The following is a 27,678-nucleotide window of genomic DNA, read 5'->3' as shown; positions in this document are numbered from 1 at the left end:
AAAGTCAACTAAATTTCTTTAATAAATAAATTGCGACTTCTCTGACCCAAAAACACTAACAGTTTTGCTTTCATCATGTAAAGTTCAGACATCTGTGGGGAAAGCAAGTATGTTTCTTCTGTGATGTCTAAAAATAGTACAGTATTTAAAGTTATTTTACAAACTCTAATAGCAATGCTAACATTTAAACTTTTAATGTAGCGTAAAATTCTACTTTTTGCATCCTCATAAAAATAAAAGATCATTCATTTATTCAAAGAGACTTTAGTTTTTTTAATAATAAAATGAAAACCAAATTTGAAACTTCCACCTTCATTTTCCAAAGATCCTTTTGTAAACATTTATTCATCTCAGTAATATGATTAAACTGATTCCCAGCTTTCCAGTAGGTATGAACAATAAAAAACTGTATACTGACACAAGGCAGACTTGAGGTGAGGAAATAATTATTAGATTTCTTATGAAACATTCTCTGCAAATTCACCAGTAGTTCTTTATCAACAGTAAGTGCCTGACTTACAATTTCAATGTGTTATGAAAACCTCAGGTGGTGTAGTAATGTGAAGATCTGCTATCATAACATTAGCATGATAAAGTAAAATTTACTTGTGTTCTATCTTCTCCTGTTTCTAAGTCAAAATTCCACTCTCCTGATGCCTTTTTGCCACAAAAGTGTCAGGAGAATCTTACTTCTGTCAGTTTGAATTGAGTGGGGTGATCAGGAGGCCAAAGAGAGGGAAAAGTCTAATTTGAGAACTGCAGAGTGAATCATTTATCACATAATGCTTCCCCTGAGCTGATATGCCTCTGGAACAGAGAATAAATATTAACAATCATTTATACTTGGAGAAAACTTATAAATCAAACATCTTTTGTGTTTCTTACTTTTGAGGGAAGCACTTATCAAAACCGTGGGGTGGTAAAAAGAGTATTATGCCCTAATTTAATCTAATTAACTAGGAAATTATTGCTAATAGAGTTTAATCTACATGATTAAGGTTACATAGCTGCAAAGATAAAGCTAAACCCTAGGCCAGAAACAGTGCCTACTCTAAAATTATACTAATATTGTGTGTGTGTGTGTGTGCACGCGCGTGCAAACATTAAGGACTTTTCTGTTACACATTTTTCTTGTACTCAGTGTCAGAACTGCTAACATTGGTACAGTTTGTATTTTCTTTAATAATGAATGGTAAATGCTGCTATTACTGAGATCTGTACCCCAGCTGTATTTTAATCACCTCAATGAGAATGTAAATTATTTGGGAAAAGCATCTCAAGGACACTTTAGAATGTAATTCAACACGTATCTGTTGAATAGCTGCTCTTGTAGCTGGAACCACCTTAAGGACTGTTAATATTAGAGCAGAGATATCAAAAATAACAGTTGGCTGGGTGTGGTGGCTCATGCCTGTAATCCCAGCACTTTGGGAGGCCAGGGCAGGTGGATCACGAGGTCAAGAGGTCGAGACCATACTGGCTAACATGGTGAAACCTCGTCTCTACTAAAAGTACAAAACTTAGCTGGGCATGGTGACGTACACCTGTAGTCGCTGCTACTTGGGAGTCTGAGACAAGAGAACCGCTTAAACCTGGGAGGTGGAGGTTGCAGTGTGCCAAGATTGTACCACTGCACTCCAGCTGGGCAACAGAGCAAGACTCAGTCTCAAAAAAAAAAAAAAAAACCAGTTAATTCATTTAAGGAATTTACACTCTGACTAGAACCGATAACTAAAAAATAAGAAATAATCAGAAAATAAGCACAGATGCATACACAAGAAATAATGAAAAAACAAAGAAAGACAAAATGCTACTAGGTATGGAATGTGAGGCACAGATAGCAAATGCAGGAATCAGTACCAAATACCTATAACCTGTGCATGCCAGGATATTCAGCAATAACCAAGCGTGATAAAGATAATTTGTATGAATCTTGTGAATGGGAGAGTGTAAGAATCATATAAAATGGGCCGTTACTTAGTCTCAGAGATGAGAGACATTTCCTAAACACAGTGGTGTTTAACGGCAACTTGTAATGTGAACGGAAGGTGCTGGAAAAGGGAGGGAGTCTTAGACAGAGGGAGCACCGCACTCCTGTTACCTGGGGATCTGGAGGCTCAAAAGCAACAAATAATCTGTCAGGAACCAAGACTGAAGGAGTGGGTGAAGGTGGAGAAGCAGAAGGAAGCCCAAGGCTGGCTGGGGTGAGGCCATGCTAGGGTTTTATTCTAATGTAAGTGAGAAACTGAAGAGGTTTCTTCTCAAAGCGGGGCCTAGCTTTTTCATTTCCTTCTGCCAGCATGGCTTTTATTCAGCATGGCTTTGATGCAATCGAAAACTCTGCAGTCCTTTAGACTTGGGTCTCGCTTGGTGGAGAACCAGGGACGTAATAGCTCAGGCGGGGAAGAGACACGCAGGGTGAGATCAGCTTCTCTATCTCCTCAGAGGTCACAAGCAGGTAATTCAGCAATTGGCCATGGAGATGGGTAGTACAGTTCTGGATGTGTTGTTTTTCACATGTCTGCAAGACGTTCAAATGAGCTTATCTAATTGGCATCTCAGAGGTTCATAAGGCAGAAGAGAGTTGGAAATAAAGGGCTCTGAAGTTATTACCTTATGAATTCATGTCCATGCCTGAGGGAAAATTAATTTGCAAAGAGAGAGTATGTGCAGAAAGCAGACCTGACATCCTGAGACCAACCTCGCAGGACACTTGCCTCTCAAGGGTAAGCAGAAGACAAGAGGCAAAATAGCAGCCAGCCAGTCAGAAGGCTCCTAGGGATGATCATGAAAACCCAGAGGAAAGAGGGCTGTAAGGCAGACAGGCAGCAGCACCACAGTTCTGCAAGGGGCCCTTTAAGAGGACCACTTGGCCAGGTATGGTAGCTCACGCCCATAATCCCAGCATGGTGGGAGGCCCAGGCAGGTGGATCATCTGAGGTCAGGAGATTGAGACCAGTATGGTCAACATTTCAAACCCTCTTCTACACTAAAAATGCAAAAATTAGCTGGATGTGGAAGTAGGTGCCTGTAATCCCAGCTACTCAGGAGTCTGCGTCAGAAGAATCACTTGAATCCTGAAGGCAGAGGTTGCAATGAGCCTAGATCACGCCATTGTCTTTCACCCTGGGTGACAGAACAGGACTCCATCTCAATTAAAACAAAACAAAACAAAACAAATTAGCCACGTGTGGTGGTGCATTCCTGTAATTCCAGATTCTTGGGAAGCTGAGGCAGGAGAATCACTTGAACCCGGGAAGCAGAGGTTGCAGTGAGCCAAGATTACACCACTACACTCCAGCCTGGGCAATAGAGCAATTGAGACCTTATCTTAAATAAAAAAAAAAAAAAAGACCACCCTCAGGTGAATTGTTGAGTTCTCTGAGTGAGGTGCATGGTATTTCTGACATCAACAAGAGCAGTAACCAGAGAGTGACGAGTGTAGAAACACAAAACCTGGTGGGTTGTAGAATAATTTAGAGGTCAAGAGATGCAAACAGCAAGCACAGACTACAGCATAAAATTTTGTTCTAAAGGGAGAAGAGAAACAAGCTGACATTCAAATGTGAACGATGGTAGTTTTATGTATCATTTTTAAATGTCAGAGACTTGAGCATGTTTTAATACTAAAAGTAAAAAGCCAGAGAGCGAAGGGTGAAAATCAGGAGAGAAAGAGGTCCCCACCCAGAGGTAGTCCCTGCAGCAACCAGAGGGAATGTGTGTGGGAGGACCACCATCCGGGAATGTGTCAGGGAGGATCACTATCGCCTGGGAGAGGCAGTAAAATTCCCAAGTAACAGGAGTGAGAAACAGTCGATCACTGCTAGCTTGCATGTCTCTTGGAAGGAAATGAAGGGAAATCCCCTGACAGCTGTGCCTTTCATGAGGTGTGACATCCTATTGGGTCATAGCTCACAAGATCATGTCACACATGATCATCTATCACATATCAAAGAGGTCTTGATGCATTGGATGATTTGAGGAAAGAGGCAAAGATTTGAAATACTAAGGTGCACTGGAGCAAGGGTTTGCTAGAAAAGTAAATTACGGCAGTTGAGCGACTGTGTGGTTGGTGGCCATGCATGTACCGTGGTAAAGGAGCTACCAGGTGAGGTTTCCTCAGGACCTCTCCGAAGTCTGGAGAGAATCGCAGCAGATGATGGGCCACAGAGCTCCCAGGGCAAGGGCATGTAACACATTGATCAGAGACTTGATTTTGAGGAAGGAATTGCTGCTGATAGGGAAGAAATATGTCCCAGCAAAAGCAAAGAGCCAACATAAGATGAGGAAGCAGGGATGGACAGAGAAGCAGCAGTATAAAGTAACGGGCTGGCATCGGGTTTCCCGGTGCGCCATGGCCCACTGCATGCCTCCCACAGCAAGTGATGGAAGTGGAGTGGAGAGATCGAAGGGTGCAGAGGCAGCAGCTGAGGCCACCCAGCTGGGTGAACAATCGATGGAATGTGCAGGACCCTGGCAGGGGCCATTGGGAATGGAGTCCTAACTCACCAGGGTGGGAGATCAAAGAGCAAGCAGAGGGCAGAGCCTCAGAGATAAGGATTATGCCAGAGGTGAACAGGCTTCCCTGAAGCCAGGGCCATTGCCCTGTGTGGGCTCAGTTGCCTCTATTGGCCTTTCCTGGAAGTTTTATGAGGGATGGATCCATCTTTGCTTTCCACATCACTGATCTCCAATGCCCACGGGGTACTCAGGGCACAATAGGAAGAGATGGGGTATTTGTGGGTGAATGAGTGAATTGATATGAGAATGAATGAATCAATGAATAACAAATGGTAAGTTTGTTACTTCAAAATGACTGCACCAGTGCCATCATGCACACAATGAGGCCAGATTTCTCCCATCAGGGTGTGGTTAGATGGTTCATCTCAATGTTTGTCTCAGTGATGCATTTTCTATATTCTCATTACGGAAGCAATTTATTTCCGAATAACATGTCTTTAAAGACATTGTGATAATCCAGTCAATTAAATGTGAGACCATTTTCTTTCTCGATGAGGTAATGTTGCATACCTCTGCCTACCTACTCCTGTGCTGATTGGGAGTTTGAGACTCATCAGAAAATTTTACACCCAAGGTCCTGGGGAATGGTGGGGACTGAAATGACTATTGCCTGAGGTATAGACCAACACACTTTCAACACAAGCTGGATTCATATTAGCAGAAAGGTGGCCATAAGCAATAATCCAGTTAGTATTTTTGTAGAAAGAACTTGATATTTTATTAAGTATTAAAGCTCCAACCTCAAGAATAGGAGAAGTGCCATTTTACACGTCTGGACTGTCTCCTTCAATTTGTAATCAATCTTGCTAATATTAGAGAAGACAAATCACAGCGAAAATCCTGATATCCCAAAGAATACAAGACATAGAACTTCAGCTAAACCAGCATCTTAGTTTCAATCAATTCAACACGTTCTTCATATCTGTGTCATGGGCCAGGTGGCCACGGGAAGAAAAGCTGAATACAGCTGTCTTTGGCCTTAAGCTGTTCACGATCTATGCTCCAAAGTGGCCAACCATAAAAATTTATGGCCAGTTCTCTACCAGTCCCATGAGGAAGATGCTGAGAGCAGAGGGGAGCTATGGCTCCAGCTACATGTGCTATGTGCTACCCCTGCAGAGAAACTCAGACCATCAACTATGGGTTTACGGCTGGTTCTCTCCCATAACACAGTCCCAGCCCATCTGCCATTGGCAGGCAACAAGGGCCTCTCCCATAATAAACAACAAATGATTTTTTAAAATGTAAATGCACCTATTAAATTATCTTTCAATCAAGTAAATTAGGGAGAGGTGTCGTGTCGCCACTACAGTACTACCATTATTTAGGGAGAAATCAATCTCGCAAAACTGAGAATGCAACACGGCCAGAGAGTCATTTTCCCTGGGACTGGGGGAGCTGACAGCAGCACACTGAGCGTTTACTTAACCCCCAGAGTAAAGGTCAGCTTTGTGTGCCGAACTCTATTTTCTTGAGTTTTATGCATGATTAAATGGCAATTAAGCTTTAATGAAAAGTGTTAGGCTGATTACAATTAACATAATTGCAGTAGTCAGTTCATGTCCTCCTGTTTTACATGCTGTGGAGAGCTGGCAGGACAGTGGAAGTTTAATGGGGTCTGGATATCTCATGAGTCTCCAAAGCTCATATTTCTAGTGGGGAAAATTTAGTCTTACAGAAAAGTGAAGGTAAACACACATTAAGGGAAGCTTGGGCCACAACCCTACTCCGTCAATGGCCGTCAACACGCATGTAGACATGAGTCATGGATGATGAGCAAGGACTTTCTCCATCCTCTCCCTAGACACTCTAGACACTCGCTCCTGCCCCAAGACTATATTAAAGCAATGAATAAAAAAAGATCAGTTTTAATGAAGAAAATTTATCAGATGATTGATTAAACTATGCTTACTTAAAAAATGACCATTGAACTTTACGTAACTATTGCCTGATTTCCAACTGGTATCAAAATTTCAAGTGATCAAGAGTAAAATAACTTTATCAAGAATTATAACACTGAACAGGTCAACAAAGATGTAGCCCTTTAATTAAATAGGTATAATGTGTTCTTGACAAATCAAAGCAAGTTTATAGCATCAAGTACTCCTGACAATAAACATACAAAAACCATTTAAACTATTTGTCAATACTGGATATAAAATAATCCAGAAGTAAAAGAATTTTTTGCTATTTATATTAGTCTGTTTTTATGGTGCTGATAAAGACATACCAAGACTGGGTAATTTATAAAGAAAAGAGGTGTAACTGACTCACAGGTACACATGGCTGGGGAGGCCACACAATCATGGCAGAAGGTGAATGAGGAGCAACATTGTGTCTTATATGGTGGCAGGCAAGAGAGAACTCATGCAGGGGAACTCCCATTTATAAAACCATCAGATCTCATGAGACTTACTATCATGAGAACAGTACAAGAAAGACCTGCCCCCATGATATAATTACCTCTCACTGGGTCCCTCCCACAACAGGTGGGAATTGTGGGAGGCAGAATTCAAGATGAGATTTGAGTGGGGATGCAGTCAAACCATATCATTATTAAAAGAACAGTTATATATTTATCACTTAAGGCTTTACTACTAAAATTTTTGAATTAAACTAAACTCAGTTACAAAGCACATTATTTACAATAGATGAGGAGGTTTTATGCAATCAAAGTCATACTAATATTTTCAATATTTATGTGTATGGAAAATTTTCAAGCACATCTAACTAGCAAACACTTGTTGAGTATTGATTATATATCATGTTCTAGGGAAAAAAAGGCTGTCTTCCCTCAAGTAACTTAACTCAGTCCATTAATAAAATGATATCTACGACAGACTAAACACTATTATAGAAATATAAACATTGTGTTTGGGAACTGGAAGTAACAACATGATTGGCTTTGCTAAAGAAACCTTCAACTTTGAGATGGGCACACTGGCGTTTATTATGCAAGCAAAGTGGGGAAGGCTAGTCCAGTGTGTAACAGGCACACACCCCGAAGCTGGGAGAGGCTGGCATCTGAGTAGAGGTTTCTACAGGCTTTGCCAGAGTGGAGGATGGTGATTGAGGATGCTGTTGACAGTTGCTTAGGGGATGTTTTCAAAGAGGGTTTGTAGCCTTTATTTTTGGCAGTGGGGAGAATGAGAAATCTCTCTGGCTGAGATGAAAAGACAGTGGAGAGTTCTGAGCAGAAGTGAGGTGTTGCCCAAGTTGCTTCTGAAAAGGTTTACCTGGGTGGCTGTGCTTACGTGGGCCAGAAAGTACTCAGGAGCAGAAGGAAGGATGCCCGCGAGCAACGCAGAGCAGCTCAGACCTGCAATGGCCTAGACCAAGCTGGCAGGGCACAGGTTGGGAGAATTGGATTTTGGATCTATTTTGAATAGGGACCCCCCTGAATGCGTTGTTGAATTCTTCGTGCGGTGTGAGATATAGAGGTCTAAAAATGGCTCTAAAAGTTTCATCCTGAGAAACTGCCAGGATAAAGTTTATTTCACCAAAACAGGGAAGACATCAAGGGGTGCAGAACTGGGAAAGGAGTGAACAACAGCCGTGGTTAAGTTTCAGGTGTTGAGTTGCCTCCCCGCATCTCTGTAGCAAGGCAGAGACGTCAAGAAGGCAGGTGGACACTCCGGGGAGAAGGCTGGGAGGCAGGCTGGTGTTTCCCAAGGAGCACCAGAATTGGGTATTTATTAACTAGTAATAGGATTGGGGGGATGGATTCTATCCAAGTGTTACATTAAACCACATGGAATTGCCAACGTTAAACCATTTTTTACCTATACAAATGACAATTTCATGTGATTCAAATTGGTGTACATGGAAAACTGAGCAAAAGAAAAGTTAGCAAGTATCACTTCTGTAGAAACTTTGATGGATGTCTTCATGTTTGTTGCTTCCTAAAAAATATATAGATAGAGAAGAAAGGAAATCCAAGGACAAGCCCTCCTGGCATCTGCTCTTTAGAGTTTCAAGGGAAAAAAGATGTGAATCAGCCAAAAAGCCAATGATAGAGTGGCCCTTGGAATAAGGAGCAAGAGGGGACAATGAAAAGATAGAAAACAACTGAAGAAAGTGTTTCAAGAAGAGAGAAATGGTCAAATATGTCTTTAAAAAGCTCCAAACTACCATGGAATTACAACATAGAGGTAGTGCAACCCTGATGTTAAATTCTTGTTTAAAATGTACTTTCAAACTGTGCTTGAGAAAAATCTGATAATTCAAACGTCTCTAAGAAAACAAGTATTTAGAAAACTACTTTCTGAATAATGTAATCAGACCTCTAATGCTTATTTCACTTTATTGACATAGTATCAAGTTAAAATAGCCTACCAAGAAATCTAATTTAATACAATTGAATAAACGTCATTTTTGCTTGGCAACAATGGCGGCACTTAAAACATCAATTATATGAAAAAAACATTCCTTTTTAAGTTATATTTTAAAATAATAACTAATTCCAATGCTTTAAATTATAAAATTAGTATGTATTATAAATCACAACATGATCTAATTCATAGGCAAAGTTCCTTTTTTTTTTTTTTTTTATTGTCCCAGGTTCACAAAGACAAATAAATGAGAGACTTCCATCCTCCCACCTACAAAAGAATAGTGAAGACTTCTTGGGTATAATGGATAGGCTCTTTTGCACTTTGTAAAGAGTTTGAGGTCTTTTGCTTGGAAAGATACCAGCTTGATCTAGTTTCATAGCTGGATTCCCCGGTGACGGGGGGAAGGTGAGTTGAGTGAAGGGGACAAAACAGCCCAGTTTCCTCCTGCAATGAAGCAGTGTTCTTGGGACAGTTTCCCTCCCTCTCCCACACCCTTTCTTTCTTTCTTTTCCTTCCTTCCTTCTTTCCCCTTTTTCTTTCTCTTCCTTCCTTCCCTTTTCTATCTTTCTTTCTTTCTCTTTCTTTCTTTCTTTCTTTCTTTCTTTCTTTCTTTCTTTCTTTCTTTCTTTTTCTTTCTTCCTTTCTTTCTCTCTTCCTTTTTTTTTCTTCTTTTCTTCTTTTGATGGAGTTTGACTCTTGTTGCCCAGGCTGGAATGCAATGGTGTGATCTCAGCTCACCGCAACCTCTGACTCTCAGGTTCAAGTGATTCTCCTGCCTCAGCTTCCTGGGTAGCTGGAATAACAGGCATGTGCTACCATGTCTAGCTAATTTTGTATTTTTAGTAGAGACGGGGTTTCTCCATGTTGGTCAGGCTGGTCTCGACCTCAGGTGATCTGCCCGCTTTGGCCTCACAAAGTGCTGGGATTACAGGCATGAGCCACTGTGCCACGCCCGTGGGCCAGTTTGTTAATTATGACTGAGGAGTTTTATCAGAACCTTCTTTACTAAAACTAGAAAATCTGGGCATGTAATTTACCCCAGGTGTAGGAGTCAAATGTTTATCAGGTTCTCAGGGAGATGGAGACTGGTGCCACAGTCTCACTGGTTCCTAGAAGTGGCAAGCTACGTTTTGTGGAGAGTGATGAATGACTGGCCTTGGGGTGGTCAGAGTAGGTCTTCGTGCTCCAGTCTGACATCCTTAGAGAAAACCACATGAGATGAATAACTGTGGCCGCCCAGAGCAATGCCCCCAAATCAGAGCAAGGCCCCCAAATGAGAGCAAGAAGGAACATAAGGACTAGCACAGAGGCAGAACCAAGTCCTTCTCTGTTCTCACCATGCCAAATCATCCTGCAATTCTCTGCCAATCCAAAATTGGCAGCAGTTTTTAAAAACCGACTGGTATTAGACTTCTTGTCAACTTAAATGCATGGAAGCCAGAATTGGATAAAATTTGTCTTAGGAAAATGACTTTTATTTTTTACCCAAGACTGTAGCACATTCATGGCCATTTCATATGCTTGCCAAGGTCCTTTACAGAACTATATTATTTAAAATCCCATATGACACACATGACACAGTCCTAGTGAGATGATTTGAGAGTTTCTTGTGTAAGGCTGGGTTTGAAAATTTTAGAAAGAAGGGATTTTATTAGTCTTTTCTCAGGTAGCTAATAAAGACACATCTGAGACAGGGTAATGTATAAAGGAAAGAGGTTTAATTTACTCATAGTTCAGCATGGCTGGGGAGGCTTCAGGAAACTTACAATCATGGTAGAAGGTGAAGGGGAAGCAATGCACTTTCTTTACAGTGTGGCAGAAAAGAGAAGTGCAAACAGGGGAAATGCCAGACACTTATAGAACCATCACATCTCATGAGACTCACTCATGGTCATGAGAAGAGCATGAGAGGAACTGCCCTCATGACCCATTCATGTCAACCTTGTCCCATCCTTGCTATGTTGGGATTATGGGGCTAACAATTCAAGGTGAGATTTGGGTGGGGACACACAGCTCAACTGCCTCAGGAAGGTTACGTGGAATTAGCATAGACATCTGGAAAGAGATGGTGAATCCAGCAGCTGGAGCAAAGCAGACCATGTTGATCAAGTGGCACAGTGGTCTCTGGGGTACCTGAAGAGAGGGGTACAGGGCCTCTGCGCCCTGACACACTCTCCTATCCCATCTCTCCACCCTTGCTGGAGTTCCTCATTAAAAGAACCCAAAACAGGTTTGCCTTGAGAGCCACAGAGTAGTTAAAGGAGGACAAAAATAGTAGATTTGGGGGTCAAAGGGAAAACAAATGGCACACAGGGTGGAATTCTGGAAGACAGAAATGTCCTTAGAAATTGATACTGTATCCTCATTTCATAAATAAAGTAAAAATAACAGAGACAAAAGGTCAGTCTCAAAGCAGTAGAGGTCAAGATAGAAACACATTTCCTGAGTTACAGTCTAGACTATGCTTTTTAAATGTTGTACCATTCTAAGCTTTTTTATCTTGTTTTTCCTTTCAATAAACTTTTAAAGAGAATCTTGCAGAAACTCCTTCATTTAAATGTTTCAGAGTCAATGTTATATTCTGTCCCCTAAACGAATATTTCTCAGAATTTATCCAGAATTGGGATTTATTAACAAGTAATAGGGCTGGAGGGATGGATCCTATTTAAGTGTTACATTAAAGCATGTGAAATTGCCAACATTCAATCATTTTTACGTACAAAAATGACACTTTCATATGATTCAAATTAGTACACATTGAAAGCTGAGTAAAAGAAAAGTAAGCAAGTGTCATTTCTGAAGAAACTTTTACAGTGGCTTCATATTTATTTCTTCCAAAACATTATATATTAATTATACGAGAAGAAACATGTCCATGATCCTCAAACGATTATAATAAAGGGTCTTCTTTTTTTTTTCTACCCCAATTAGGAGGATGTTTTGTGAAAAGAGAGAATCATAATGAAACACAGAAAAGGAAGTGATTGCTGGGTTTCAACAATCATTTTTAAAACAGGAAGATTTTAAAAGGCCAGGAATAAAATGAAGTGCATTCTTTCCTTACAATCCAGGAACCTTTTTCTTAGATATCTATTGAGGTCAACTGAAAACTTAAGTCCACACAAAAATCTGCACACAGATGTTTACAGCAGATTTAGGCATAATTGCCAAAACTTGGAAGCAACCTAGATGTCCTTCAATAAGAAAATGGTAAATAGGTTGGGCATGGTGGCTCACACCTGTAATCCCAGCACTTTGGGAGGCGAGGTGGGTGGATCACCTGAGGTCAGGAGTTTGAGACCAACCTGGCCAACATAGTGAAACCCTGTCTCTATTAAAATACAAAAATTAGCCGGGCATGGTGGTACATGCCTGTAATCACAGCTACTGAGAAGGCTGAGGCAGGAGAAGCCCTGAAACCCAGGACACAGAGGCTGCAGTAAGCCAAGATCACGCCACTGCACTCCAGCCTGAATAACAAAGTAAGACTCCTTCTCATAGGGGGGAAAAAAGGGTAAATAAACTGTGGTACATCCAGACAACAGAATATTATTCAGTGCTAAAAAGAAACAATCCATAGAGTCATAAAAAGACCTGGAGCTTGAAAGCATCTTACTAAGTGAAAGAAGACAACACTGTATGATTCTAACTCTGCGACTTTCTGGAAAAGACAAAACTGTGCAGACAGTGAAAAGAGTGATTGCCAGGAATGAGGAGGAAGGGCGGGATGAATCGGCAGAACACAGGGGACTGTTAGGGCAGGGAAAGTACTCTATGTGATGCTGTCATTGCAGATACATTTGTCCAGACTCATTGATGTGGCTTGGATCTGTGTCCCCACCCATGCTGAATTATAATCTCCAGTGCTGGAAGTGGGGCCTGGAGGGCTGACTGGATAATGAGGGTGGTTTATAACTGTTTAGCACCATCCCACAGTGCTGTCTTGTGATAGAGTTCTCAAGAGATCTGGTTGTTTAAAAGCATGTAGCACCTGCTCCCTTCACTCTCTTTCCCCTTCTCCTGCTATGGAAGATGTGCCTGCTTCCCCCTCCCCTTCCATCATGATTGTAAGTTTCCTGATGCCTCCCCAGCCATGCCTTCTGTATAACCTGCTGAGCTGTGAGTCAACTGAACTTCTTTTCTTGATAAATTACCCCGTCTTCAGGGAGTTCTTTATAGCACTATGGAAATGGACTAATATACCCATGGAATGCATAACACCAAAAGTGAGCCCTGAGAAAATTGTGGCTATCGGCTGATAATGATGGGTCAATGCCGGTTCATTTATTGCAACAAATGGGCCACTCTGTGGGGCCACTGACAGTGGAAGAGGCTATGTGCTGTGCAGTGGACAGAGGGAGCGTGGGAACTCTGTGCCTTCCACTCGATCTTACTGTGACATCAAAACTACTCTAAAAAAATAAAACCTGTTGGGAAAAAAAAGTCTAGAGAATACAGAATGGAAAGAGGAAAACGAACACCATCTCGTAACTTTCTCAACTTTTTGGTTTTGCCAAATAAGGTCAATAAATCACAAATCTACCATCTGCTCCTGCCACCATTTCAGAAGATTAAGAAGACTTTATATCACAACAAAAAGCAAGAGTGATATAATTTTGGAGAAAAGGAATTTTTTTCCCAAGGCAGGATAGCTGGAACACTCTTACTTTCATAATTTTGTGAAAGACCAGTGAAAATTTTATCATGCACAAGTACTATTCCACAGGCACATGTCTGCAAATCACTGCTTCAGAGCACCATGAAACCAGAGGTAAGAAATCGTGCAGACTATAACTTTGATTTTAATAGCAACCTTTTAAAGCATTAAATTGACCTAAGTTCATTTTCTTATGTAAATCCTAAATATGACTTGCCAGTGACCTGCCAAGAGATAAATTGAGTCTGAATGTGTTTGTGTGCAAATTCCACTTGTTTTATGATGATGGCTAACCTTGTGTGCGCCCAATTATATGGCATCTCTCCAGGTGCCTCCTGAAGGGCACTAAAAGGCTGAACTGCCACAAAATATTTCCACTTCTTCCTTCTTTGGAAACCTTTCATTAAAAATGGACTAGACCGCAAAGATGGGAACTGTCATTAGGAGATATTAGTTCACATGTGCAAATGTGGTTTTCCACTAGCAATTCAGCAGAGGTTCCTCTGTCATATTAGCTTCTTGAAACTTTGTCCCAAAGGTGGGAAAAAAATTCAAGGACTGTTCTGAAAAGGGAAGTTGCGAGTAGAGAATCAAAGCGTGTTTGATTAGCAGGTTGTTTGCACAGAGACTTCATTACATAAAGAGCCAGATGGGGGCAAGCAGGGAACCTAGAACCAGGGCTGGGTTAGGGGAACACTGAAGACAGACTCAACATTTATGCAGAGACCCATGTCTGTCTTGCGTTCAAGTCTGGAAATTTACTAACTGAAACCTTTAAAGTCATACATATTTTTCCATATAACTAAGTAGGTCCACTGCCTGCCCTGATCTTATAACGAACAAAATTTCAGACGAATTTTTCCTTTGATACTGACCGTGTTCAGAACACATTACTACAAAATATGCAGTTTTGAAGAAACTGCAGAAGGAAGAAAGCCAGTCCCGCCTCTGCTTGTCCTTCTGCCCTGAAGCAGGCCATAGAATAATTCCCTGGCCTTCCTCAGAAGCAGGTCATAAAACCTTCATTCCAGAGGGGCACTCCCAGGACCCAGAGGAAAGGAATGACATAGAGACACAAGAAGCCTTGTTAAGTTCCTCCTGGCTTATCACCACTAAATCCTACTTTTTCATCCGCTAATCATACTTCTGCACGACTGTCCATTAAAACACACGATTTTCTCTGTTTCTCTTGGCCTCCATTTCTGAAGGTTCCAGTGTCATGCAAAATGCACATCAAATAAATATGGTTATGCTTTTCGCTTGTTAACCTGGCTTCTGTTAGCGTGGTCTCAACCATGAACCCGGCAATGGGGGAAGAGAACGCTTCTCCTCTGCAACACGTGTTTTCCTAACTTCGAATTAGGCTCAACAAATTGCAACTGTGTAAAAAGACGCTGGAGAATATGAATGGAGGGAGTGCTGTGTTCATGGCAAGACTCTGAGGTCAAGGTAAAGAAGAAGGAAGCTGTGCCACCTACTTGAGAACTGGATGGAGAAGCCAGACTTGCTGATGAAGAAGTCGCTGTCAAACTGCAGGGTGAGTGAGTTGAAGGTGCTGTGGATGTCCTCCGGAAGGGCAGAGCCACTCCACTCCTTCAGCAGGATGTCACTGTCCACTGGCCCATCCCAGACCTTGAGGATGTCGTGAGCCATCTCCGTGTCAAAAACAATGAAATGGAGGCTGCAAGAGAGAACACAGTAGCGCTACTTCCCACGCCCGAGCATGTCCTGACCACAGAGCTGTAAACGTAAGCAAGCTCTTTCGCCTTCACAAAACCCCACCAAAATGTGTCTCGGTATTGTCTAACAATGAAGGATGAGGAAAGTGTGGCTCACAGAAGTAAATTCACGAGTGTAAATTAGGATAAAGCACACAGGACCTCAGTCTGTCATGGACGCAGAGAGACAGCTGAGCTAGATGCTGAGCTATCCATTTTAGAATAACAGGATTCCTTTTGAGACCTCCAGATCTCTTTATAATTTAAGCCTTCTACGGCACACAAACCAAATATAAGTTTGACATTGATAGATGTGTTTGAAGGAGATCTAAGTCAGGTTTGGTGCACATCAGTGTTGTTCATCAAGGGCTCCGCTAGGTGGTAGCAGCCACACCAGGAGAAAAAAGCTTGCAAAGAGCAAGATGACGCCAGAAGAATCTTTTCTACTATATCTGAAAGGTCTGCTCTTGTGTTGTACTTGTTTCTAAAAATTATATTTAAAAAGTCATTATTTAAAATACCAACACAAAGGCAAAAATGGGTAATATAAACTCTCTTCTTTATAACATTTTAGAATACTTCTGTTAGACTTTCAGGTATTTTTCAGAATGATTTAAAAATCTCCATGCCGGAGGGTCTTACATTCACAGGCAGCAGGATATATGTAGTCCTATTTATGGCCATTGAAGTAAAAAGGATGCAGCTAAATCACAAAAAAACTTTTTGTATGTCCTGAATGGGTCTGATTTACAGTTTTTTATTACTGCTTATTGCACATAGACTGCAAGGGAGGTAAACTCATGGTAGACGACAAACAAAAAACTACCCACAGACCTCAACTGCTTTGTTTTGTACATATTACATATTTAAAGAAAACACCTATCTCATCCTGTGTAAGGCATGGAATGTATGGTGTATTTTTAAAATAATCGAGATAAGCCATTAAATATAGAGAAAAGTACAGTGGATAGTAGATAAACTATTAAATATAGAGAAAAGCACAACAGATAGTCCACCTTTATTTTCCTACTGCCACCAATGCTAACATTTTGTCCTGTTTGCTTCAGAACGTTTTTTTTGAGACTAAGTCTCTCTCTGTCCCCCAGGCTGTAGTCCAGTGGCATGATCTCGGCTCACTGCAACCTCCACCTCCTGGGTTCAAGTGATACTCCTGCCTCAGCCTCCCAAGTAGCTCAGATTATAGGCATCAGCTGTCGTGTCCAGTTATTATTATTATTATTATTTAGTATTTATAGTAGAGATGGGATTTCACCATGTAGACCAGGCTGGTCTTGAACTCTTGACCTCAGGTGTCAACATGCCTCAGCCTCCCAAAATGCTGGTATTATAGGCATGAGCTGCCACACCCAGCTCAGAATTTTTTATCAATAAAATCTTATACATGCAGCCATTTTTTGCCTCCACTCCACCAAATCATTGGTTCTTTCTCTTATCACACATTGTGAAGTTGTAATATAATATTCCCATTTATATTTTCATAAGCTTCATATGTGTGTATGGATATACATATATATGTGTATGTAAATATATATGCATGTATATGTCTGTGTATATGTGTATATACATATATATGTATGTAAATATATGTGTGTATATGTATATGTAAATATGTATGTATGTATATGTATATGTAAATATATATGTATTACACATATATATGTATATACACATATACACAGACATATACATGCATATATATTTACATACACATATATATGTATATCCATACACACATATACACACATATATACACATATATACATATACATACACGTATGTATATACATATGTGTGTATATACATATATAATATATACATATATAATATATATTTATAATATGTATATAAATATATATACACACATATGTATATACATATACATATATGTGTATATAAATATATATATACATACACATATATAAATATGTATATATACACACTTTTTTATACATATGTGTATCCATATATATATATATATATATATATCCCTAAACAATATATAATACTAATGTGTTCAAGAATAGTTACGGCTGGGCCTAGTGGCTCACGCTCGTAATCCCAGCTCTTTGGGAGACCGAGGAGGGCAGATACGAGGTCAGGAGATCGAGACCATTCTGGCTAACATGGTGAAACCTCATCTCTACTAAAAATACAAAAGAATTAGCAGGGCATGGTTGCATGTGCCTGTAGTCCCAGCTACTTGGGAGGCTGAGGCAGGAGAATTGCTTGAACCCTGGAGGCAGAGGCTGCAGTGAGCCAAGATTGTGTCACTATACTCCAGCCTGGATAACAGAGCAAGACTCCATCTAAGAAAAAAAAAAAGTAGTTACATATTACATGTCACTTGAAATGTATGTGTTTGTATCACTTTCAATTGCTTTTATGCTCAGTATTATGAGAGAGACCTTTATACTAAAAAATGTAGAATTTTGTTCACTTAGTTTAAAACTGTAAGTGCTTTATTTTCTTAGTTCTCTACTAAAGGGCAGTTCATTTCTGCTTTTTAATTTTGCCAATGGCACTGCAGTGGATATTCCGTTGTACTGATCCAAGGATTGTTCTAGGGTGGCATCACAAAGTGGACTTGCCAACTTGCTCTCATTTGGGATTCTAACTGATTTGGTCCAGGATAATGTATGAATGCCCTTGTTTAAGCACATTTTTAGCAATACCTGATTACCATCAGACTAAGAGTTGTACAAACAGAAAATCTGATGGTTGGGGAATGGTATCTTATTTACATTACGTTTTCCTGATCGCTCATAAAGTTGATCATCATTTTGCATCTGTAAGACATTCCCTTTTATATTTAGTTCAATAATTTAACATTTACTGAGCACCAAAAATGTACTAAGTGCACTTCTAGGAACTTTGCAAACATTTGCCAACTGCACAGAGCCCTGCCTTCATGGAGTTCATATTGTACAGGCAAGAGACAGGCAATCCACAGCATCCATAATAAATAAGTGAAGAGTATGGAAGGTTAGTAGGTGGTAAATACAATTGAAGAAATAAAGAGCAGCAAAAGAATCATTGGGAATACTAATTCTTAGGGGAGGAAGGAAAAGCCTGAAGTATTAAATAGGGTAAGCCATCTTGGTGAGGGAAGACTTGGGTGGAACCTTGAAGGAGTTAAGGGTGTTTGTAATGTCCACTGTGAGGGAAGAGTTCAGCCAAGCAAAAGCCCTACGTAGGTGGCATACCATCAGCACCTGAGAACACCCAGGAGGCAGTGCAGCCAGAGCAGAGAGAGGGGGACTGGGACAGAGGAGCTGAGAGCAGAGAAGAATAGGGGTCGTGAATGGGATGGTGCAGAGAGAAGTGCCTATGCACAGAGGGCTTTGTAGGCTGTTTTAAGGATGATATGCCAATGCAGAATTTTTAGTGAGTCCTCAACAACAAGTTAAAGAATGGTCCCTGCTTGCTCTGTTGACAACATGCTGTGGGGGAAAATTATACTCTGTCAATGTTTTGAGTAATCCAAGAAAGTGGCATATGTGCTGAGATGAGCTGAGCGTGGGGGCACCCATGCACACTGGTCAGGTCCTGGATACATTTTGAAGTGAGAGAAAACAGGCTTGGAAAAGCCATGTGTGAGGTGAGGATGCACTGACTCTGTAAGTTTGTGCCTGAGAAACCAGAAAAATGGAATTGTCTTCCACTGAACTTAGAAACAGTGCAGTACGTTTATGGGATGGAGAAATTCAGAGATTCTGTCTCAGACCTGTTGAGTTTCAGTTGTCAATTAGACACAGATGGAGGATATGTAGGTAGTTGTTCATGTGAGTCTGGAGTTTCACGGGAAAGTCAGGGTGGAGAAAATAAATGTGTGTCTTTAACAAAGAAATTGTTTATAAACAATGGGACTGGATGAAATCATTGAAGGTCTTAGGTGGAGAAGAGAAGAGGACGATGGATTCTGAATTACCTGGTCACATATGTTTGCCCATTAGGCAGAAAGCATCCTAGAGCTGGAAACAATTCTAACCAAAACTGTGCAAAACTTTCACCCAGAATACTGCAAAATATCACTGAGACAAATCATACAAAACCTAAATAAATGGAGAAGTATACAACATCAGGAACCAGAAAGTTCAGGATTTCAAAAGATGTCACTTTTCCCCAGAATGATCTAGTGACATCATGTGATTTCAATAAAAATCCAGGCAATTTATTTTGTAAAAAATTACAAGTGTTTCTGAAATTCATATGGAAATGCAGAGGGTCAAGTACAGTCATGGTGATCTATATGAAGAAGAACGAAGCTAGATTATGGTACTGGGTCTCAAGATGTGTTATAAAGTAAATCAGGAATTAAGTTAGAAAGGCATTGAACTAGATAGGCAAATAGATCAATGGAATGAAATCCAGTTTGGAAACGTATCTACATAGATCTAGTTGTCTAGTTAATGACTAAGTTTGTACTATAGCGCAATAAAGAAATAATTCACTTTTCAACAAACGGTCAATTGAACTTAACTACGGACAAAAATTTATGACACTTTACTCTCCATACCAAATACAAAAATCTGTCCCCAGTGGAATAGAGACATAAACATGAACAGTAAAATAAGTTTTCTAGGAAAAAAACCTAAGATAATATTTTTATAGCTTTGGGGAGGCAGGATCTAGCAATCTGGACACAAAATCACTAAAGCCAACCTTAACAAAGTATTTGGCATAGCATACATTTAAATACAGTGTAAAAATTTGTTGACCGTAAGGAAAAAAATGAGTAAAAATTATTATGACTCATTGGAATTAAAAACCTGTGTTTACTAAATCATTCCAACATGAAAACAAAAATGGGCAAAAAACTTCAACTGGCGATTAATAAAAGAGGATATTTAAAAGGTAACTAAACATATAAAAAAGTATTTACTTTGATCAGTCATCGGGGAAATGCAAATAAAAACCTATCACACATCCAGGAGAATGGCTGAAATGATAAAACAATCAATCCCTTTGTTGTTTAGAAGGTGAAGTTCCTGAAACTCTTTCATATACCTCCTTTCAGGGAGTGAGGATAAGTATAACCACTGGAAAACTGACAGCACCTAATATTGCTGAAGGTAGGATTCACCGTCACCCAGCAATTCCCGGCCTTGGTATATGCCCATGGAAAAAGCACACATACATTCACCATATTCAAAGCAACACAGTTTGCATTAACTCCAAACTGGATGAAAATAATCCAAATGTCCATCAACACCCAGAATGGATAAATAAATTATATCATATTGACACCATGAAATAGCTAACTGTATCAATGGGTATGAAGGCTGAGGAAATCAAGCCAGACCCAAAATGAATCACACGGTACAATTCCATCTCTCGTTCTCTTTTTTTTTTTTTTTTTTTTTGAGACAGAGTCTTGCTCTGTCAGCCAGGCTGGAGTGCAATGGAGCAATCTCGGTTCACTGCAACTTCTGTCACCTGGGCTCAAGCGATTCTGCCTCAGCCTCCTGAGTAGCTGGGATTATAGGCATGTGCCATCATACCCAGCTAATTTTTGTATTTTTAGTAGAAACAGGGTTTCACAATGTTAGCCAGGCTGGTCTCGAACTCCTGACCTCAGGTAATTGGCCTGCTTTGGCCTCCCAAAGTGCTGTAGTTACAGGCGTGAGCCACTGCGCCCAACAATTCTCTTTTGTATAAAATTCAAATTGAGCAAAACTCTTCTCAAGTCTGAATGTGATTATCCTGGAGAAGAGATAATCTGAATAGAGCTCAAAGGCCTCTCCTGAGTCCAGATAATTTTCCCTTTCTTCATCTGACTCTGGTTACATGGGGTGTTTCTTCTGTGAACAAGCTGCACTTATAATTTGTGCAGTTTTTATGTTATATGCCAATGAGAAGCTTACACAAACAAACAAGCATGCATGCTGGTACCATGGAGTTTTGCCTCTTGGAGAATGTCTCATGACTCCAACAAAAAACATGATACAACAAAGTTTAAATGTAGGTAAACATCAGTCATTTTTTATTCAAATGAAACACTGCTGAAAGTCAAAATGCCAGACACGATTCCACTAGGTAAAGGAAGTTAAGACATGGAGTGAAATGAGGTATCATCGCTAGGGAACTCTGTGATACGAGATACAGGCATGTGAGGAGAAGCACACACCCTCCAATGCACAGTGTCCCAAGGTCTGACAGATATAAGAAAAGTTCGCCCCCAGCACAGAAGGACATGGGTCTAATTCTGCTTCACGGAGTCAGGGAAGGCTCTTGTCCAGCCAAGAGAAAGCAGAAAAAAAATTCAGGGAAAGGAGAGAATAGGAATTGCAGGTAGAAGGTGAAGTGCAAAGAGAAGTCACTAACCAAATATATTCACATGTCAAAAAAGTCAACATAGGAAAGCTATAAAAAAAATAACCAATAAAATGTTTTGAATAACATTTTTTTTTCTGGTCAGATTGTTAACAATTAAAAAGCCTTTGTCCAGTTTCAGAGAGAATGGGGAGATGCCCCATTTCCATGTAATGCTGGTGGTATATCTACTCCTTTTAGAGGCAATTTGGTAATGGCTATAAAAATTCAAATGTGCAAACATAACAAGTGCAGCTTTAGAAATTCATCATGAAAAGTGCCCTGGCGGTGACATGCAGGGAGGTTGGTAGCATTACTTATAACAGCGAAAAAATTAAAAACAACCTGAATATTCCAAAAGGGTATAGTTTAAATAAGTTATGGCACATTCAGGCAATGGAATACTATCCCATAACTAACTAGGATGAGGCAGAATTACAAATTAGGATGTAAACATTTGACCATGTTTATTAACTGAAAATAAATGTTCAGAATAACATGGCATAAAAAATAATTAAATAAAAAGATAAACGAACAAATCAAATTTTATATGTTTATATTTGCAGAGAAAAAATTATACAAAGGCATATCACCTTTTCAAGTGCAGTTTTCTTTGGTGTCTAAGATTACAGAAAACTACATTTAGGGTGTTTTTATTTCCTATAGCACTTTATTATTTCAAAATAAAGGAAAATAAATAACCACAAACCACACCAAAGAGTATCCTGCATATAATGAGTGAACAAAGTAGTTTTTTTTTTATGCGAAGCATAAGTGAGTGAAATAATTAGCTCTGCTTTATAGAAAGACTTGTATTAAGACACATGAAGATGTTCACACCCTTTGATCCAGCAAATAATTTACTAGGCATTTATTCTAAGGAATTATATAAATATAGGCAAAGATTTACTTACAAGACTACTTGTCACATCATTATGTACAAGATGAAAAATTAGAAATGGCCAGGCATGGTGGCTCATGCCTATAATCCCAGGACTTTGGGAGGCCGAGGCGGGCAGATCATTTGAGGTCAGGAGTTTGAGATCAGGCCGGCCAACATGGTGAAACCCCGTCTCTACTAAAAAACACAAAAAAATTAGCTGGATGTGGTGGCGCACACCTGTAATCCCAGCTACTCAGAAGACTGAGGCAGGAGAACTGCTTGAACCCAGGAGGCTGAGGTTGCAGTGAGCTGAGATCATGCCACCACACTCCAGTCTGGGCAACAGAGTGAGACTGTGTCTCAAAGAAAAAAAATGAAAGAAACAACAAACAAGAGAGACAATGTTTAATGATGCACGTCTATACCACATAATATATATTAAGACATGTAAGACGTTTGCCAACATGTTAACATTGATGTCTATAGGGGAATAATGCATGATTTCTTCATGGGTGTTTTAAAATTTTTTTTCAAAATTTCAATATAGACATTAATTTTATAGACATAAACATAAACTTTTTAAATAAAGAAAACAAACCATATTGCTTGGAGTGGGCACAGTGGGAGCAAGGCAGCCCTTGCAGGGTGGTCAGTGAAGAGGTCTGGTGAGTTAGGAGGGTCTGCACAGCAAAGGAGCTGGGTAGTGGGCAGGGAGGAGTGTTTGGGAGGTCTCAAATGTGGTCTGAATGAGACATGGAGATCACAGGAGTGTGGGAGCTAGTGAAGCTTGCCAGGGAGGTCTTGACATGTGGATATGATATTAACATAGATAATAAGTACAGAAGGTAGGTAACTGATGGAGAGAAATGACGAGCATAGGAAAGGACATAGGATAATTCTAGATGGGATAATAAAAACGAATTTTTGATGTTGACATTTTAAATGGGTCCTAAGAGATGGGAAGAAACTGGAGATGAGTCAATGGGGAGAAACTCAAGAGTGTGTGTAAAAAGAGAGCGCCACAGTAGCACAGGCTGTGGTCAGAGATCAGTCAAGGTTTCTTTGTGCCGAAGTATAAAGTATCCATGAGCAGCCAAAGATACATGCGTAAAGGCATAGCCAAGTTCTAGAGGGTATTTTGGTTCTGGGTAAGGAGCTGGTACTTGTCAATGTACAGTGGGGATGTTTGAGAGAATGGAGAGGGTAAAGGATGGATTCGGGAAGGCCAGTTGAGAGAAGATTAAGGTAACAGTAAAGTCATGGGAATTGGTAATGGTGGATAAGAAGAAGAAAGGAAACATAAAGAAATGGAGAAACGACAGGACTTTGGTATCGGATTCCATGCATTTTTTTTTTCAGTGCCCAATCTGAAGAAAACTCATGTAATTTATCAAAAGAATTCCATGAGATATACAGTCCTATGTTGTTTTAGGTGGAAAATTATTGGATATTGAGAAAGGAAAAATAAGCAACAGAAGATAACACTAAAGATTAAATCTCCCATCCCTTAGAGGGAGACATTAACACAAATAGGGAATGATGACAATGATGATGAAATAATGATGAAATGTTAGGAGGTGGGAACACATGATGAGCTCTGAGGAGAGAAGTCAAGGAAGTTTGGATCAGCTTCCACAATTTTATCTTTTGTGCTTTTCCGATCCTGAAACATCTCTAGAAGTTTCTTTAATATTTTTTCCTGGAGTCACTTGTTTCTGGGACGTCTCCATTGTTCTCATCACAGCCAATTTCCTCCCTTACATTCCTGCATCCTCCTTGGCTGAGTTTCCCTGGCTGCCTATCTAAGGTCTTTCTCCATAGCAATGGCAGTGTTCCCATCTCAGCTATTTCTCCTGTACTTCCATTTATGTGTGATTGGAGTTTAACTTCCCATAATAATCACTTTTCATTTCATCACTGCATGTTCATCTTTTCTGGGCAATTTCTCCTTTGGAAAATCCAATTTTGTAAGACATGAAGTGCACTGATCACTGGGAGCAAAGAAGACAACACAACTACTCTCTTTGCTGTCTGTGCATGCACTGAATAGCAGGCACCCTGTGAGCAGTCACCAGCAGACACTGAAAGAGGACATGTGATCTGTCACCAGTGATGAGGATGTGCCTTGCTATCCATACAGTGATTTGGGTACAGAAGAGCTCAGAGTATGTCCTTCATGTACTTCCTCACAGTTTATGTATCATGGCAACTGAAATGTGAGTGGTGTGATTGGCAGCTGGTGTTATTTAACCAAACTGTGGCAACTGAAACTGTGTCAGAACTTTGCAAAATGAGGGGCTTGCAGATTTCTTCCCTCTGACTCAGGATCTCCCAAGTGACCCATGACCAGCAGCTGCTCCCAGAGCCCCAGGTTAAGGGGGTCTGGAATAGAGGCATAGGGAAAAACCGTAGAACTCTACAGCTCTTTTTTTTATTTCCTGGCTGAAATTCACTTAACCTGTTGTTTCTTTGCATTATCTATAAAAAATAAGGGAAGAGTCTATAGTGATCTTGATAGGAATGGAGAAACTGGATATGCTTTGATTCCTGACTGGCCCCATACCTGTCTGTTACATATGGAAAATGCACCCACTTGTGGTTTACATACAGAGGCTGGACGTGGATACTGGAGATAAATGTCTAGTTTTCCTCATGAGTATATTTCCTACCGGGATCTGGAAGGTTGATCAGAAATGGATTAATATTCCTAGATCTCCAGTGCAGATTTTAATCTCTCTACAACCTGATGCCAGGAAGAAAATTCAGGGCAGGACAGCAGGCAGAACACTGGGGTCATCAAACCACATGTTACTTTTTCTAAATGTCTGCATAGAAATGCTTTTGACAACCTTGATACATTTTTGATATGCCTCCGATGTTTTTCATACTATGTGAGCTTATTAAAAATAATTCCCTTCAACTATACTACCAAATGCAATTTCCTGCTAACAATTAGGAACAGAAATATATTCAAAGTGAGCTTTCCGGACAATTACACTGGCAGAAAAGCAATTAAATCTTAGGAACAATGTACACATATGGTTATGTAAAACATAGCCTTTAATGCTGCTAGCTGAAGTTTATAATGCTGTTACTTCTATTATATAAATCATGGCTCTGCTTGGCAATGAAATATGCTGGATCTCTTAGAGAAATATTACCATATAACTTTCTATGGGGCTAAACTGACTACAGTGTCTTGCGATTAGACTTTTAATTAAATTTGGCTTAGATAAATGCTTTATAGCATATATGTTAAAATTATAAATTCTTCCAGATCCAAGTTCCCCATAACAATAACTATTTTGGGGTGTTTTATTACCTCAAACAAGGAAGAATTGCACTATATAAGCAGAAATTGCTCTAGGCCTCAATGAAATCCATATAGTCCTGTGATAATTGGCCTAAAATATTGAAACCAGCCTTTTCGTATTTTCAAAGATCCTGCTGTTTATTCATCCCCAGAGAGTGAAAATATTTACACTAAGAAATCACAGTATAAATGCACAGTAATGATTATATTTATATTAAGGTATTTTAAACAGCTGCATTAATCCCTGGGTTCTCGTTTATATGACTGATGTATTCCCCATTTTCAAGTTAACATTGTAGGTAATATTGACTATGTCACTATTGAAACAAATAAGACTTAAACATGCCAGCTAATATCAAGGCTAACACCAGACACCATTTTTCTAAGTCTTAGTACAATTTACGTACTAATTATGATTTTTCCAGATTGCCTTACTAAAAATTGCATTTATATTTTTAATGAAGAGTGGTACAATCATTGAAAGCATTTTGGGATTAAGTTGAATGTCATTTGAGGAAATTAATAATAAACACTAATGCTACCCTCTTAACTTCCTTATTAGAAGAAGTTTATGCTTTAAATAGACATATTTATAAATTTGATAGTGTATACCCTCATATTAAAAGATATGTATAAGAAGAAAATTTCTCCAGAAAAACTCATTGCTGTATGCAATGAACTTTTCTAGAATTTTAATTATTATATGTTAGTCAGTTTATGCTATAAAAACTGCACATTTTAAATTCATTTTTTATTAACTTATTTTCTCTTTTCTCATTAAAATATAAACAAAGTATGAGATTCACCTACAAAGAGTGAATCCATCATTTGATTTGCATTTAGAGAAAGGCAGCGCTCACTCTAATTCCAGAAAAGTAAACCATAAAGGAACTTGTAAGGAAAACAAAAATTTCCAATCCTTCTAAAAGAAAATAATTTTTTTAATATAAAGTCATTCCATTATCATAGATGATTTCCACAACTTTTCAAAATCAAAGCCAGTGGAGTGGTTTTTACATGACTCAAATCTAGTATTTGTGAATTCAAAGTTAAGAACTAATATTTAATTTATTTATTTACTTAAGACTGCAGTGGTGTGATCATAGCTCACTGCAGCCTTGCCCAAATGGGCTCAAGTCATCCTGCTTTATCATCCCAAAGTGCTGGGATGACAGGTGTGAGCCACTATGCCTGGCCTATTTATTTCCATAGAAACATGCCTTTATTGACTTTCATGAGGAATGTGAAATATTAAATCCTGTTACTCTGATATACCTTATTGTTGTCCCAACAGATCAATAATCATCAAATTAATCATTTGTCTTGATTAAGGACCACACTAATTTTAAAATGAATTATTATAAAATAGTATGTCCTATGGCTTGAGCATCTCCACCAAAACTCATGTTGAAATTTAATTGCCATTGTAGCCATATTTAAAGTGGGAGCCTTTGAGAGGTGATGAGGTCATAAGGGCTGGGCCCTCATGCAGGGATGAATGCTGTTTTCACGGGAGTGGGTTAGCTATACTGGGAGTGAGCTCCTGATGAAAGGGCAAGCTTGGCCCCAATTCCTCTCTCTGTCTCTAGTATACTTCCTCGCTGTGTGATGCTCTCACCATGTGGACTCACCACATCCCAGTGTCATGCCCTCGGACTTCCCAGCCTCCAGAACTGTTAGGCAAATAAATTGTTCTTTATAAATTACCCAATCTGTAATATTCTATCACAGCAGCAGAAACAACACCCTAAGATATTTGCATTCTAGATATTATTTAATTTTTCTTCTTGCTCCTTTTATGTAGTGAGACTCTTTCTTACATAGGGTTTACAAGTGCTAATAGCTTGTATAAGTTCAACTCACTCCCAAGTTGTTAATGTGACCAAATAAACAGTGAAACACAAGAATTTCAAAGACAT

General features: G+C 39.6%; 1 protein-coding gene across 1 annotated transcript in view; it reads right to left on the bottom strand.

The window, feature by feature from the left end:
* The window catches only part of CSMD1 (CUB and Sushi multiple domains 1), a 2,129,340-nt gene that overhangs the window by 374,820 nt on the left and 1,726,842 nt on the right, over positions 1-27,678 (bottom strand). The window contains exon 26 of the mRNA XM_064369795.1: positions 14,991-15,193. Within this exon, the coding sequence (XP_064225865.1) occupies positions 14,991-15,193 (203 nt within the window). The remainder of the gene's footprint in view (positions 1-14,990; positions 15,194-27,678) is intronic.

This window comes from Aotus nancymaae, unplaced genomic scaffold (assembly GCF_030222135.1).
Source record: "Aotus nancymaae isolate 86718 unplaced genomic scaffold, 86718_ANA_hifiasm-v0.15.2.pri h1tg000090l, whole genome shotgun sequence".
Classification (NCBI taxonomy): Eukaryota; Metazoa; Chordata; class Mammalia; order Primates; family Aotidae; genus Aotus; species Aotus nancymaae.
Note: the sequence above shows the minus strand (reverse complement) of the source record. Positions and strands in the feature narration are given on the sequence as shown.